Source organism: Lathyrus oleraceus, chromosome 6 (genome assembly GCF_024323335.1).
Source record: "Lathyrus oleraceus cultivar Zhongwan6 chromosome 6, CAAS_Psat_ZW6_1.0, whole genome shotgun sequence".
Taxonomy (NCBI): domain Eukaryota; kingdom Viridiplantae; phylum Streptophyta; class Magnoliopsida; order Fabales; family Fabaceae; genus Lathyrus; species Lathyrus oleraceus.
Window position 1 is genome coordinate 130,783,963 of NC_066584.1, and position 17,020 is coordinate 130,800,982.

Below are 17,020 nucleotides of genomic sequence, written 5' to 3' on the forward strand. Positions count from 1 at the left end.
AGTAAGAATTTGGAACTTTTTGTGACTTAGGGTGAGAAGAGGATTTTTGAAAGAACAGGAGGGAAAATCAGATGAATGGAAAATATTTGATGAAAATGTGAATGAAGATGAAGTGGGTTGAGAGAGACAAACAAGATTTAATGAGATTGAATGATTTTTGTAATATGATATGAAGCTTGGAGAATTGAGAGCTTTGGGTGCATGAATGTGAAATGAAGAATTTTTGACCAAAGAGAGAATATGAGTCGACCTATGAGTTAATGCGCCGACCTACTAAGGTTATGTGTTTGCATATAGTGATGCTTCTAATCAAGAATAGAAAAATTAATTCTACAAGTTGACCTATCCAAGGATGTGTCGACACATCCTGAAGCATTTTTGACAAATACAAAAATTCAAATTACATGTCGACCTATACGACCATGTGTAGATGCATTATGAATAAAACTTGACTAAAATCACATTTATGATTTATGAAATGATTTTTGATGACTCGCAATGACTTATGCATGACTAATGAATAAGATACTATGCATGTGTAATAAGTTGATGGTTTGAAAGCAATTAATCATGCAAACACAAGAGTAGGCATGAAATGGAAAAAGATATAGATCAAGTATGATGACATTTAGTATAAAGTCACTCTAAACATATAAAATGAAACACACAATGGTTGCATTGAAATTTTTGGAAGTGAGCAAATTTTACACATATCATACACATACTACATCATATACCTTTGAAAAATAAACAAGTAAAAGAAATACTCACTTACGAAATAAAAAAAGGATTGAAATGATATAACCTCACCGTACGAAATACGGAGGATGCATAAGCATTCCACGAGAAACTTTCGGAAGAAAGTTGAAATGAACACAACAAGTGCCACAAACACGAACATAACCAAAATGCTCTTACCACTTTTCTCTTTGACTTGATGATCATCCTAATACTTGGAATTTCAATTTTGTTCAATTACGATAATCTTCTTGCTCCTCCTTACATTTTCTCATCTTAGGTTGATCAATCTATAATTTGATGAACTTAAGTATGTCTTGTCAAAGATAACCTACATCATTAAGAACAATACCTTTTCCGACACTTCTCGGGTAGAAAATATTAGTAATAATCAATACACTTTTACCAATTAAAAGAACACTAAACATTAACCTCTTTAGTAATACATTCTATCTTCCTTGTCACCAAGTCAATAAATAGATAAGTGTTACAAGTATTATGTCTTGAGCTTCCACGAACGAGATCCCATACTCTCTTCATAGTGCCAAGACATTTATTCTACAAGATCAACGAGTACTGCTAGGTACCCAATCTTCATTGGGTCCATGATGATTAGTGAAACCTTGGTTGCATTTAGGCAACCAATGATGGGTTCCTTTGGGGGACCAAGAGTCTCCTAAAGTTACACTTTGCAATGGTATAACCCTTCATGCAGCAATAATGACAATAAACATTGTGAGAAGATTCTATTTTGCTAATTGGACTCTTTTCAACATAACTATACCTTCTATAAGGATTATGAGAAGGCATATCATATTTTGAAGTGTCAATAGCAAAAGTGACTTTGGGTTGCAAAGCCTTGTTCAACTTGGCTTTAAGATCTCTCGACTCTTTTTGCCAAATATGACAAGTCTCACACTCAAACCATAAGGTTCTATTATCATCACATTTATCTTGTAAAATATCTAACATAAATTTCCTTAGAGCTTCCATATTCTTTTCATTTTCCAACATTTTAGCTTGCAAATGAGAAAAAAACCTTTTGTTTGAAGCAAGCTTTTTGAAAGCTTCTAGGACTTGTCTTTGTAGATTTTAAAAATATTCTTGAAATTTAGAATAAGATAAGTCATGAGTAGATTTAGGATTAGAGTGAATTGCATTCTTTTTCTTTCCTTTGTTGGTCATGTAACACATCTTTACAGATCCGTCGCTTGAGCTAGAAGTTTCTCCACTTGAAGAACCACTTTTACTTTCCCAAGTAACATAAGCCCTTCTAGGCTTATTGGATCTTTTGTGATGACCTTTTTCATTTTCTTTCACGATTTGAGGACACTCAGGCCTAATGTGTCCTTCTTTGCCATAATGGTAGCATGTACTTCTACCCTTACTTTTCTTCTTCTCATCTTCCTTTGAGGAATTTGAAAATCTTTTGGATTTTCCATGATCCTTCTTTTCAGAGTACTTATTTGCTTATTCCCACATATATCTGTTGTAATTTTTAATGAACAACACCATATCTTCTTCATCGGAGTCTTCGTCATCTTTAGTTTCACAATCACTAAGCTCACTATTTGAGGACTTTAAACTTGAAGTCTTTATAGTAATAGACTTCTTCTCTTACACCTTGTGTTTACCTTTCTATTTCTTAATATTATTTTTATAATTTTTTTCATGTTCATCCAAGTAAGTGAGTTCTTGCTCATGTTCTTCCAATTTACCAAACAAAGTAGTAAGATCAAGTGCTTTAAGATGATTCGCTTCTTTAATCACGGTGACCTTGGGCTGCCATTCCCTATTAAGACATCTTAAAACCTTGTTAGTAGCAATTAAATTGGAGATAGGATTACCTAGAGCATTCAATCTATTAATAAGATGTGTGAATCTCTTTTGCATTTGGGCAATGGTTTCACCATGCTTCATACAAAAGAGTTCAAACTATTGACTTAATATGTTGATTCTAGCTTAGTTAACTCCATTAGTTCCCTAATGGGAAACTTCTAATGCGTTCCACAGAGCTTTAGTGGTTTCACAATGAGAAACACAATAATACACATCAACACTTAAAGCGGATATGAGAATATTTTGTGTTTTCCAATCTTATGACCACAACTTTCTATCATTATCATTCCATTGACCTCCCGGTTTTGGTACGATGACGCCTTCACCATTGGTTATTATAATTTTGTTAGGACCATTGATGATAACGTCCCATACACCCTTATCAACGAAGTTGATATGGTTACACAAACAAGCTTTCCAATAGCCATAATTTTTTCCGGTGAAAATATATGCTATATTATAGACCCCTTTAGGTTTCGTAGCCATTACCTAATAAGCAAGTCTTAAGACAGGAAATAACCGGATCTCGTGATACCACTTGTTAGACTATAAGCCTATATCTATAGGGGGTGAATAGATCCCAAGTTAAAAATTTATCCGAAAATTTGATTCAGAAAAATTTATGACGCGGAAGCAAGTTTCAAATACTTCCCAGATCAAAAATCATCTAACCGAACCTACTATTGAATAGCCTAGATATGCGTAAAGGTTTCAATGGCATGATAATAATCCACAAGTTGATTAACAACACTTTAAACAACAAATTGAATACTCTACTATAATAAAGGTCTATCTCCAATGATAAAAACACACAAAAACCAAGATGAAACAATTTGTCAAACACTTTGTGTGCGATCAACAAAGTTTGGATGTTAGTATAGTGTTTGTAGTTCTTAAAAATCCAATCACTACCAAATGGTATGTGATTACTACAACAACACAAATTTCACAAATGATTCAAAAGATATTATTCAAACAATGTTGATAAAGAGATCAAAGTAATCAATAATTTGCAAACCGAAAAATAACAGAGAGAGAGAGTACACAAGTATTTGTTTAGGCAATTCCCCAATCGACCTCACCATGGGTATGTATGCCCTTAATTCAAACATGAATTGAGATATTATTATAATAAATCTTACTTTGCAAATATATGTATACAAGATATGAGAAATAAAATCCCACAAAACCTAAGTTTGATTTTGACTCTAGCATCTCCAAAAACCTTGATCAAAGATTGATCAAGACACCAACAATGCCACTTCTATTCACTTGTTGGTTCTACTTCCTTGCATGACCTCCTTATCTCAAGGCTTTCACCTGGCTGAATTAATCCCAAGCGCACACTTGTTGAATGCAAGATTTGTCAACATGATCTACCGTTTCACGCTACTCCCTTGCATGAGATACCTAGTCCCAAGGATTTCACTCGATTGGATCCGAATTGCACAATCTTGTCCAAAACCTTCAAACCTTAAAGATCTTGAAGGAAAATCTCACCTCGGTTTTCTTATTTAAATCCCTCAAAGATCTCAACCCAATATTCTCAATACAATAAACCTAATTGAATGCTATCAATCCTAATCTAGATTACACCCAATCAAAAAATGATTATGTGTGTTTTGATTGTGTGTATGCATAACTTGAATTGGAGATAAAGAGATGCTTTGAAATCCTGGATTCATGTAGGTTTTACGCACAATAGAAATCTTACTAGAGAATGATGCATATACCATGTATATATATGTGAAAGACTCATGAGAAGTAAAAGGAATGCAAAACAAATGGAAACAAAATGCAATTTTCAAAAAATTTAATCAATAGGTCGACCTATATGAGTCATGTGTTGACCTATTCAAGTCATGTGTCGACCTATTGGAAGCATGTATCGACCTGTAAGGTTATGTGCTACCTATAGGTCGATCTGAAGACTCGACAAAGGAGACAGAAGCTACAAAATTTAATACTGCAACATACATGTCGACCTGTACCATCTATGTGTCGACCTGTAGTTTAAAAAAGTCATCTATAGGTCGACCTGTAGTCGTATGTGTCAACCTATAATGGGGGTTTTTCACTTAAACCCAAGTTATTCATGCTCAACACAATATTTTATTGCACAAATATTTTCCAGACCATTTCCAACAATGTTGACATGCTTCCTAATGCAAGAATGCTAAAATACACAGCTAGACTCAAATGATATCGTCCAATGTACATAAAAGTTATTTCGTAGTTTTGACATCATTCAAAACATATCTAAACAGAAGATTCCACTCACAGGTACACCTGTTGGCGTGAGTGCCAAATGATCCTTTGTGAAACTCTTTGGTTAACATGTATGTTTCATATCCATCCAGGCATCTGAGCAAGACTATGTCATGATTTCTTTTGTAAATTAAATCACCATTGAGGAAGAATTGGGATGCAAATCTTCTGAGTGTTTTCTTATCTCAGCTTGAAGCATTTGTAGGGTACTTGATCAGGAAAATGGCAAGTGGACTATTTTGCCAATGTAGTAATAAAAGGGATATTTCCCAAAGATCGATCTCGAGGACTGCACATCAATACAGGTTTAAATCGTGACTCAATTGAACAAGACAATTAATTGGGGTTTTGTGAAAAGTCATTGTATAAGGGAATGAGAAAAGAAAGCAGAATAAATATTTTTCACAATTTATAACAATATGCCAAGGATAGTGTATGAATATCTCCTGTAATGACCTTGAATGTATATCTCCTTAAACCGTTCAAAATGTGCAATTACCGGATCTTAAAATTATTTCCCCCCAAGACCTCAGAGGGAAACCTTTGGTCATTCATTCTAATCTCTAAGTCCTTAGGCGATTATAATGAAACCAAACCGTACAAGTTAACAAGATAAAACCGGTAACCATATGGTATCCCTAGCCCTAGGTGATATCTATTATAGTTTCACTGTACAAAAACCTTAACAATTGCAATCCCGCAAATCGTTAACCATATAACAATCCTTATTTTTCTGATAAATAAAGCATTACAAATATTGCATAGTGAAATTGACAAACAAACATCATAAATTAAGGAAATTATCAATTCAGAGTCATTACACTATCAATTCAGAGACACCCCTGTGGCATTGGGGGGTTTAGCCACTCACATTATTCAAATAATATACAATATAAAATTTAGACATTGCAAGAATAATGGAATCTCGTTGATCCTCAATCGCATTCGCTCTTGAAGGATCTCCGTTCTTCACAGCTCTTGATCGCTTCAATCTTAGTCGTATCAAATTTGTGTTCGCGTAAAAGTCCCATTCTCCGTATTCAAAAATCCCCTAAATATTTCCTGATCAAATATTTGATGTAGCAAAAGTCAATAATGCCTCCGGGGTCAGCCGTGCCAAAATACAACAAAAATTGGAAAATAAGGTGTCCAAGCCAACACTGGCCGTGTCAGGCAATACGATCGGCTGTGTTGGCTATCTGTCTTTAATAACCTAACACGCCCTTCTAGGGTGGCTGACATAGGCCGTGTCAGTTGACACGGGCACCCGTGTCAGCTCCCTATTTTTGGCCCAGACTCCTCTTCTCCTGACATGGGCCGTGTCAGCTGACACGGGGGGCCGTGTCAGAGCTACTGTACCATTAAATCTTCTTCTTCTGACTAGCCTAGAACATCCTATTCCCTTGGCGAGTCCTTTGGTATTCTTGCTTACACCTGAAACCAGTAAAACTACCACAAAGAGACATAAAATGGAGTAGAATGACACAAACTAAAGATAATCATTAAACTGAAATAAAAATGCAAACATCTAATTTACTAAACAGAATAACAAAGCAGGTAGAATAACGTGTTACCGACTTCGTGAAATTGTGCCGAATGAGTGTCAGAAAACAAGTAGAATTGGAGACCAATCACAACCCCAAACTTATATCATTGCTTGTCCTCAAGTGATGCTCGAGACATCAGGACAATCACCCCCAAATTCTGCATCCACAATGCTACTGTGATCTTTCGCGATCCCTGTTCACTTTTCATTCACTGTTTTACTCTTTCCCGACTTCCGACTTCCGCTGCACTTTACATTGGCATACCTTCTGACTTGTAGCTTTTCACACTCTCACCAAATCTCTCGGGGTTAAAGTGTTTCACTCAAAAATAGAGCATGCAAAGTCAACTCTTAGGTTTGAATAGCAGATACCTTCATAACAAAAACACACAACACACACTATTCGAGGACTTCTTAGGTTGTAATGGGGCTAAGGTGCAAGGTGGGGAAACTAACAAAATAAAAAGGGAAAAACTAGAGGTTCAGGCTCAGAGTCCGTGTTGCTACCCTTGTAACTGTGTTCAATCTTTTAATCAAAAGGTTTTTCTTTTGGGCACCGTTATTGTTAGGATTCATTGGCTCTTATTTTTCTCTTTTTTATGGCTCTTTTGAGCATGCTTTTTGCCAACCTCAATACTTCTAGATAAGTGCTTCATGATACTTCTCATAATTTTTTTCATTTCTCTTCTTTTTTTTCTTTTGAAGTTTTGTACTTTTCTAATTTTTTCTGCACTTATCTAATCTTTATCGGTGTCCCTAAAAAATGAAGAAACCCCAAACTTAGGATTTTCCACAGATCTGGGGTCAATAACACTTATCCAAGCAAGGTACGATAGTGTTTGGGCTTACGGTTATTTACAATGGTTAAACAACAAACAAACAGAAATATGGCTCGAATGGGTGAACCAAGGGTAATAATGGTGGGTTGGCTGGAAAGGCTCAGGGTTAATACAAAAAATTTCCTTAGTGTGTACATGTGTGTTATGAAATTCGAACATCTATTACGCAAACTCAGAGAGACAGAGACATACCTGAAAAGCTCTCATGATGACAAGTGTTTGGCCTTTTTTATAGTTCTCACCATGTTTGGTATAGCTTGCAGGTTTCCAAGATACCTCTCAATGTGATGTAGCTTCGTCTTCGCTTCGGTTACAGAGTATTCCTGTGTAGTCCAATGGCATAGAATCGCGTCCGATTATTCAGATCAACAACATTAACTTTCAGGGGTTTCCAAAAGACCAAGTAGAGGAGTGTGTCTTTCATCCAATCACTCCAAGCCTCATGATTCATCCGGCACGAATGTCCTCTATCTGTAACATACAAAATACCACACAACAAATGACTTAAACAAAAATAATAAAATGCTGAAAATACTAAGAACAAATAATAACCCCCCCCCCCCCCACACACACTTGAACCAAACATTGTCCGCAATGTTTAGTCAAATATAGAGGGGGACGCACACAACCTCACTATGGTGGAGGAAATTGCAACATCAGCCATTGCATCATGGTGTGCATCTCATCCGTAAGAGTCCATTAATGGGCTTGCTCTACGCCTTGGTGTGTTTGCTCCGCTTGGAGATCGCCGATCTCTGTCTGCATCCACGGCCATTGGTCCGGTGTCACATATGACGATCCAACACCTGTATGCATGGTGTCCTCTGGTGGAGCAACAAACTGCTCATATTCCTGCACCTCTTCCTGCACCTATTCCTCTTGCTGGTCACCTGCAACAAATGGGTCGGCATTGTGCTCGTCCATATCATCTTGGACGATACTCTCATATAGCCAATTGGCAGTGTTGGCAATGCTAATTCTTGTAGGGTCAGGAAGAGTCATGATAAACTGACCAGAACTCATCAAAGCTTAAAATCAGAAATTTGTGATATCATACCTGTCTGAATCAATGTGTTCATACCCAGTTTATGCTTACCTACCATTGGCGTCTCATTTAGTGCAGCAGGGTCATAACCGAAATGGTGGGCAAATCTGTGTGATTATGCCCCCGATGGAAATTCCCCCTTAAGCCACTCTCCCCACTCTACCCAGGTAGTCCGCTACAAATGCTACAACGCTCACAACAACTCGGTTTTCCATGGAAAACAGAAAGAAAAGCTCCCATTGGGTAGCTACACATGTACTATCACCCCTACCAAAAAGCGTGAAAGCCAATACCATCTAAGCATACCTGAAACAAGGGTTCTGAATGTTAGATGCTTTCACCCCTTTAGCCATATAATATGATCATCCAGTGATGGCCAACCAGAAATTCTTAGCATCAAAACTATCTGGTATGACTCTGAGGCCATACAGGGGTAGGCGGAGAATCTCACCCAGCTGCTCCATTCGTCAACTCGTGGTCGACATTATATAACCTGAAATTCGTCGTCCCTCCATAGTACATCGTTGTACCTGCCCATCCTTTTTTCAACTTGAACTCAATGGTGCTCAAAAATTCTAAAGTGATGCGCTCATAGGTAGGCGCTTCACAATGCACAAATTGAATCATGCCTAGGACATGAAACATCCTATCTAATTCCTCCGACATACCCAATTGAAATAAAGTGTCAGAGCATAAGTACCTTGTCGGTGTTATCATACGCTTGACGTGAGATGCATAACGCCATTCGTTCTTCGGGTTATCGAAAATTATGTCGTGCAAATTCGGATGACGGATGGTCCGTTTCCGAGGCCTTGATGATTCAGCCTCTGCTTGCTTCCCTTTAGAAATTCGCTTCGGTGGCATGATTGGTTCCTGCAACAAAAATTTATGAACAAAAATAAATTATAGAATAAGGAAAAAAGATTACCGTGGACTAGTAGAGGATGAAGAGTAGAGCGACTTTCGTGAAGGGCGTTGGCGATTCGGACGGAGTACGGCGGTAAAGGAGTGAGCTTTTGTTGGTGAGATTATGGAGAAAATTTGAAAAAGAATGGAGGAAGAAGAAAGATTTGGTGAAAATGGGAGAGAGAAGGTGTGAAAATCATATTTAAGGGATTAAATGGGATTAAAAATGGTTTTAAGTGGTGGAAAATTTGGGTGGGGACCACATAATCCGTTATTTTTTTGAAATTCTGAAATTTAAAAATTCAGGTCGTGCTGCCTGACACGGGCCGTGTCCCATGACACGGGCGACCGTGTCAGGACACTGGTTGTCCCCTCCACTCACAGTAGAGCTGACACGGTCCGTGTCAGCCTACTGGAAAACTTCATCCTCCTTGGTGCCTTGCTTGACATGGGCCGTGTCAGGTCACTATTTTCTCCAAAAATATGACTTTTTTCTCTGTTTTCCCTTGCTCTTTTAGCCAATTGTCTTCTATAAGTTTGGCTCAAACCTTTTCTTCTGTACTGTGCAATTTACCTCCGAACCTACAATCAAAATTTTGAAACACACCAAACAACTGAAATTATTAGAATTAAACTGCGTGGGTTGCCTCCCACGAAGCGCTGCATTTAACGTCGCATGGCTCGACGATCGTCTCTCTTATCCTCTGAGATGAACATTTTCAATCAAACCATTTTCCTACCCTTTGTAGTAATGTTTCAACCTTTATCCATTCACCTTAAGTGTATCCCCATTATTAGGATTTTTAAGTTCTATTGCTCCATGAGGAAACACTTTGTGAACCAAAAACGGACCCGACCACCTGGATTTCAGCTTTCCCAGAAAGAGTTTTAGCTTGGAATTGAACAAGAGCACCAGTTGTCCCTCGACAAACTCCTTTCTCTGTAGCTTCTGTTCGTACCATTTTTTTGTCTTCTCCTTATATAGCTTGGCATTCTCATAGGCTTGATTCCTAAACTCTTCTAGCTCGTGGAGCTGAAGGATTCAGGATTCACCAGCTTTGGCAAGATCATAATTTAAGAATTTGGATGCCCAAAGTGCTTTGTGCTCCAACTCTAGTGGCAAGTGACAAGCTTTATCGTAAACTAACTGATAGGGAGACATACCTATGGGCGTTTTGAATGCCGTTCTGTATGCCCATAGTGCATCTTCTAACTTCACTGCCCAGTGTTTTCGAGATGCGCATGCAGTCTTTTCCAGTATTTGTTTTATCTGCCTGTTGGACACTTTGACATGGCCACTCGTTTGCGGGTGATACGAAGTGGCGGTCTTGTGTTTAACATTATATTTCTTCAGCAGATTCTCCATCAGTTTGTTTAAAAAATGAGTACCTTCATCACTAATAAGTGCTCTCGGAACTCCAAATCTTGAAAAAATATTATTCTTTAGAAAGGTCACAACCACTTTAGAATCATTGATGGACAATGCCACCGCTTCCACCCACTTTGATACGTAGTCCACTGCTCTCAAGACATAATTCTTTTCAAATGAGGGTGGAAACGGCCCCGTGAAGTCTATTCCCCATACATTAAACAATTCAACTTCCAGTATAGCATTTTGTGGCATTTGATTTCTCTTAGATATATTCCCCGTTCTCTGACATTTTTCGCACTCCTTGACTATATCTTGGGCATCTTTGAAAAGGGTGGGCCAATATTGACCTGACTGAAGGACTTTAGCCGCTGTTCTGTTACCACTGAAGTGTCCTCCATAATCCGAGTCATGACAAGCTCTGAGTACATTCCTTTGTTCCTCTTCCGGGATGCATCTTCTGACCAAACCATCCACTCATCTCTTGTATAGGAATGGGTCATCCCACAAGTAGAACCTACAATCATTAACAAACTTTTTCTTCTTGTTAGAATCAAAATCGTTAGGGATTACACCCCCACCAAATAATTTGCGTAGTCTGCGAACCACAGGATACCGATAACAACGAGGATGTGTTCATCAGCGAACTCATCCTTTATCGGTCTCTTCTCTTCCGTTTCTTCAATTGGTGACATTCGGTACAAATGATCCGCTACTGTGTTTTCACATCCCCTTTTGTCCCTAATCTCTACATCAAACTCTTGGAGGAGTAAGATCTACCTGAGAAGCCTCGGCTTAGAATCCTGTTTAGCAAACAAATATTTCAAAGCGGCATGGTCAGTACAAACGACAACCTTTGATCCTAACAAGTATTGCCTGAATTTGTCAAATGCATAAACCACGTTCAATAACTCTTTCTCAGTAGTTGCATAGTTCATCTGTGTAGGGTTTAGCACATGACTAGCATAGTAAATGACATGTAGAAACTTCTCTCTTTGTTGTCCTAGAACTGCCCCTACAGCAATATCACTAGCATCACACATGATCTCAAACAGAAGAGACCAATCTGGGGAAATAACAATCGATGCTGAAATCAATTTGTTCTTTAATGTCTCAAAGGTTGTGGTGCATTCTTTGTCGAACATAAAAGCATTATCCTTAACCAATAGAGTGGTCAACAATTTTTCAATTTTTGAGAAATCTCTTATGAACCTGCGGTAAAAACTCGTGTGTCCTAAGGAACTCCTAATACCCTTCTCATTAACAGGAGGTGGGAGCTTAGATATCACTTCCACCTTTGCTTGGTCAACTTCAATTCCCGTGTAGGAAATTTTATGACCCAATACTATCCATTCTCGCACCATGAAGTGACGTTTCTCCCAGTTCAGAATTAAATTTGTTTTCTGGCACCTGTCTAAAACAAGAGAAAGGTTAGTTAAACAGTTATCAAATGAGGATCCAAATATCGAAAAGTCATCCATGAACACTTCCATATGCTTTTCAAGCATGTCGGTGGATATGGAAGTCATGCAACGTTGGAAGGTGGCTGGAGCATTACACAACCCGAATGTCATTCTTCGGTAGGAAAACACGTCATACGGGCATGTGAATGTTGTCTTCTCTTGGTCTTCCGGAGAAACTCCAATCTGATTATTCCCAGAGTGTCCATCTAGAAAATAGTAGTACTCATGTCCAACTAACCTTTCCAACATTTGTTCGATGAATGGCAATGAGAAGTGGTCCTTCCTAGTCTCTATGTTCAACCTCATGTAGTCAATACACACGCGTCAACCGATAGTTGTCCTTGTAGGGATTAAGTCATTCTTTTCATTCCTTATTACGGTGGTCCCCCATTTCTTTGGGACCACATACACCGGACTCACCCAAGGGCTGTCAGAAATAGGATATATAAGACCTGCTTCTAACAATTCCACCACCTCTTTCCGAACTACTTCTTTCATTGGTGGGTTGAATCTTCTCTGCGGTTGGACCACCAGTTTGTGGTCTTCTTCCATGATAATTTTATCCATGCATACAGTAGGCTTAATACCTTTCAAATCCTCAATTTCCCATCCAATAGAATTTTTTTATTTTTTTAGGACTTGGATGAGCTTCTCTTCTTGGACATTCTTGAGGCTCGAATTTATGATAGTTGGGCATTTACCTTCAGAGTCGAGAAAGACATATTTTAGATTCTCAGGAAGTTTTTTCAACTTCGTTCCCTTCTTGGGATCTTTATCCTCCTCACTAGTTTGAGGTAGTCGTAAATCTTCCCGTCGGTGTGGTCGAGATCCTTTCCACGGGGGTTGTGCATCCATCAAGGCCAACACTTCGGATTCCCCCTTGTCCACTTCTTTATCATTTTCGAAAATGGACAAACTCAACACTCTTTCCAAATGCAACTGTGATACATTCAAAGGACTATCATACGTCATCACTTGATCCAGAACCTCTATAGTGTGACTGGTACAAATATCATCTTTGTACTTCATGGTGTTCCGAACATCAATCTTTAATTCCTCATCATAAACCTTCAACGTCATAGTCCCCTCTTCTATGTTGATCAAGCATCTTCCCGTCTCTAAAAAGGGTCTCCTAAGAATCGGAGGGATCTCTTCATCTTCAGGCATTTCTAGAATCACGAAATCTATCCGGAATACAAACTTGTCAATTTTCACCAGAACATCTTCAACAATACCATACGGTTTCTTGACCAAATGATCAGCGAATTGAAGTGTCATCCTGGTATCTTGCACAAGCCCTATACCAAGTTTCTTGTAGATAGATAACGACATGAGACTCATACTTGCTCCTAGATCAATAAGAGCTTTTTTGAATGACCTATCTTCAATGGTACAAGGAATAGTGACCTCTCCTCGATCTTTCTTCTTCATTGGGATCTTCATACCCTAAAAAATAACACTACAAGCTTCGGTTAGAATAATCGGGTTGGTGTCAATGGCACGTCTCTTTGAAATGATGTCTTTCATGAATTTGGCATAAGTAGGCATTTGTCCAAGTGCTTCCAACAACGGAATGTTAATCTCTAGCTTCTTGAACAACTCTAGGAACTTTTCAAAGTTTTTCTCATGTTGCCCCTTTTTCTTTTTTTTGGTGGGAAAAGAAAGCTTAACAACCGGCTTCGGCTCAGTGACTGTTTCTTTCACTACTGGTTTCGGTGCCACCACTTCTTCCCTCAAAGCTTCATTTTCTTTGATCTCAAGATCTACTTCGATCAATTGATCTTCCTCTTCATTCATCTCCTCAACTACTTCATTAGATTTACCACTTCTTGTTGTCACAACACTCACATTATTATGCTCTCTAGGATTTTTCACAGTTGCACTAGGTAGAGCACCTTGTACTTGAGAACTCGAGGCTAATTGTTGTGCTATTTTCCCCATCTGGACTTCAAGATTTTTTATGGATGTTGTGGTGTTTTTCTGATTGTTGCGAGTTTCTTCTTCGAATTGAATATTATGAGCTTCCATTCTTTCAATGTCAATCTCCCAATCAGCTTTCTTAGGAGCTTGTTGTTGCTGTTGTTGTTGATATTGAGTTTGGTATTGGCCGTCTTGAGGAGTGTTCCCTTTCCGGCCTTTCCATGAGAAGTTGGGATGATTCTTCCAACCCGAATTGTACGTGTTGGAATAAGGATTATTCTGCTTCAAAAATTTGATTTCCTCCACTTGTTGAGGAGTTTCAAAACAATACACCATTTGGTGCGGACCATTACAAATCTCACAATAGACAGTAGGAGCCGATTGGACCTGTGCCACCTGTTGAGTACCTATATTCACCGCCTTCAGCTTCTTCTCAACTTTAACAGCTATAGTATCTTCGATACGGATTTTATTGGTTTCCAGCTTTAAATCGATAACCCCTTCTGGATTACTTTGACATCTATCGTACAACTCCAAGTGCTCATTAGCAGCAATAGCTTCAATGATCTTCTTGATATCGGTGGTTGTTGAGAAATTAGTAGAGCCACCGGCTGCGGTATCAATCAACTGTTTGGTCTTTATTTTGAGACCATTCACAAACATCTGCACTTGTTCGGTCGAATCCATATTATGAGTTGGGCAGGCGACCAGGACTCTCTTGAATCTCTTGTAGGCGTCTCCCAAAGTTTCCTCGTCCTTCTGCTTAAAATTCAGAATTTCGTACCTCCTCCGCAGAAAAACTGACGCTGGAAAATACTCATTCAGGAAGGCTTTTTCCATCTCTTCCCAAGATGTGATGCTACCAATAGGTAGAGAATAGAACCATTCTTCGGCTTCTTCCGCTAAGGTGAATGGGGACATTCTCAACTTCTTAACTTCTTCGGTGTGACCATCAATTTGTAGAGTGTTGCTCATGGTCAGAAACCTCTGCAAATGCTTGTTTGCATCTTCATTTACCTTTCTAGTGAAATGCTTCCTTTCAAGCTGGTAAATAGTACTAGGATGTAACTGGAAATTAGCCACGTTCACTGGTTGGTTGACAATTGTTAATCTGCCGATTGGTGCATTTGAATGAATGGAAGGTTATCCTTCGTCTAATTTCAGTCTTGCCAATCGAGCTTGTCTGAGTCTTGCGTGCAAAGTTCTTTCAATTTCTGCGTCAAAATGAAAATCAGTTGAGGCCTTACCTTGGATACAAATATCAGACATAAATTAGCTGATATTAATCGAAATAAATTATTAAAATAACGGAAAATAAATTTTAGTTGCTGAGCAACAAAATTTCAATTGAAATAATTTAAACTTTATATTTGGCAGTCCCCGACAACGACGCCAAAAACTTGATTGGGAAAATAACAAGTGTACTATTTTGCAAATGTAGTCATAAAAGGGATGTTTCCCAAAGATCGATCTCGAGGACTGGGCAACAATATAGGTTTAAATCGTGACTCAATTGAACAAAACAATTAATTGGGGTTTTGTGAAAAGTCACTGTATAAGGGAATGAGAAAAGAAAGCAGAATACATTTTTTTTCACAATTTATAATAATATGCCAAGGATGGTGTATGAATATCTCATGTAATGACCTTGAATGTATATCTCCTTAAACAGTTCAAAATGTGCAATTACCGAATCTTAAATTTATTTCCCCCCCAAGACCTCAAAGGGAAACCTTTGGTCATTCATTCTAATCTCTAAGTCCTTAGGCGATTATAATGAAACCAAGTTGTACAAATTAATAAGATAAAATAGGTAACCATAGGGTATCCCTAGCCCTAGGTGATATCTGTAAGACCCCAATTTTGACCCTAAGATCCCTCATGGCATCATAACATTGCATTTGCATAGCCTCAAGGATCACGAGCATCTTGGTTCCCTTTGCCTTTGGGTGGGACTCCTTGTGATTGGTTTGAGATCACCAAGCATGCTTGAATTATACATCATTGTTTCTCTTACTTTTGTTTACTAAAAAAAAATTAAAAAAAAAGAAAAACGAGAAAAAAAAAAACTAAATAAAATATAACAAAAAAAAATTTGGACTTGGGCCTCTCTCATTTGAGCCCACAGGTCCAAAAAAACCAGGTTATAAATTCAGAGTTTCAGTGAAACAAAAGGACATGTTATTCCTATTACCCTGGCAGGGAAAAAGATAGTGAGAGAAGAGCTAACAGAGTTTAGAGCAACCTCCAGAGACTGAAGGGAACTCATCGGCAAAGAACCAATTCCCTCTCATATAAACCCTCAGATTGCTTTGCAAACCCAACCGGGCAATTCAATTTCATTCGATCTCTCCAGTCAGGTTTGCCTTATTCCCATTACTTTATGCTTTTAATTTGAATGCTCTGAATGTATGAGGTATTATGGGTGAATTTGATACCCTTTTGATGCATGTGTTTGACAAGAGGTTTAGGCCTCCTACCCTTGGTTGCTTTTTGTGAGCTTTTTGTGAATTTTAATGGCATGATTCATGTGGTTACATTTTGATTTGGGGGAAACTCTTGATTACCCTATCCTGTTTGCTCTAACCTGTTTTGTGTTTGTTATGGCATTGTTTTCTCCTAATTCCGTCATATTACTCTAACATGTTTGTTGAGTTTTTGTGAGGGCTCACATACTCTTGCAGGGATAGCTTGCCTGGTGTTCCACTTTATTTGTGGGATACCACCTGGAGGTTTATTCCGATTACCTGTACTGACTCGCTTTCTTTGATGGTGTTTAGCTTGGAAGAGTCTTTGGGTTTCTTATTTATCTAATTGTTGTTACTTCGGATCTTTATCCGTACGGTAGATCTCTCGATCCCTTTACTTTTCCCGCATGTTACCGATTTCTTAGGTTTCGTATAGCCTCTCGTGGCATGTCATTTAAGGTAGCACGGTTCCTTCATCTAGGACTGCCTTTTTGCATGAGCATCCCTAAACACCCCAAACTCATTGATTTTTCTTCTCCTAAGAACACGTTTACTCCTTCTACTACAGGCGAATAAGTCTCCAAAGGTCGAGCATCCGGTAGATTGCGTAGTAACGTTG

At 38.4% G+C, this 17,020-nt stretch overlaps 1 protein-coding gene across 1 annotated transcript; it reads right to left on the minus strand.

The window, feature by feature from the left end:
- Positions 1-12,337: 12,337 nt before the first annotated feature.
- Positions 12,338-14,908, minus strand: LOC127094391 (uncharacterized). Its single transcript, XM_051033233.1, has 5 exons — positions 14,648-14,908; positions 14,267-14,560; positions 13,688-14,173; positions 12,715-13,459; positions 12,338-12,600 (listed from the first exon to the last, which is right to left on the minus strand). Exons 1-5 carry the CDS (start codon positions 14,906-14,908, stop codon positions 12,338-12,340), a joined length of 2,049 nt encoding a protein of 682 aa, XP_050889190.1.
- Positions 14,909-17,020: the final 2,112 nt, after the last annotated feature.

Bases quoted from the DNA above. Each gene is read 5' to 3' on its own strand.
- LOC127094391 (XM_051033233.1), bottom strand. From the start codon at position 14,908: ATGAGCAACACTCTACAAATTGATGGTCACACCGAAGAAGTTAAGAAG. The intron at 14,174-14,266 runs GTGTATTGTTTT...TCGGGTTGGAAG, and splicing joins GTAATGGTCCGCACCAAATG to AATCATCCCAACTTCTCATG. The intron at 13,460-13,687 runs GTTGTTAAGCTT...GTTATTTTTTAG, and splicing joins CAGTCACTGAGCCGAAGCCG to GGTATGAAGATCCCAATGAA.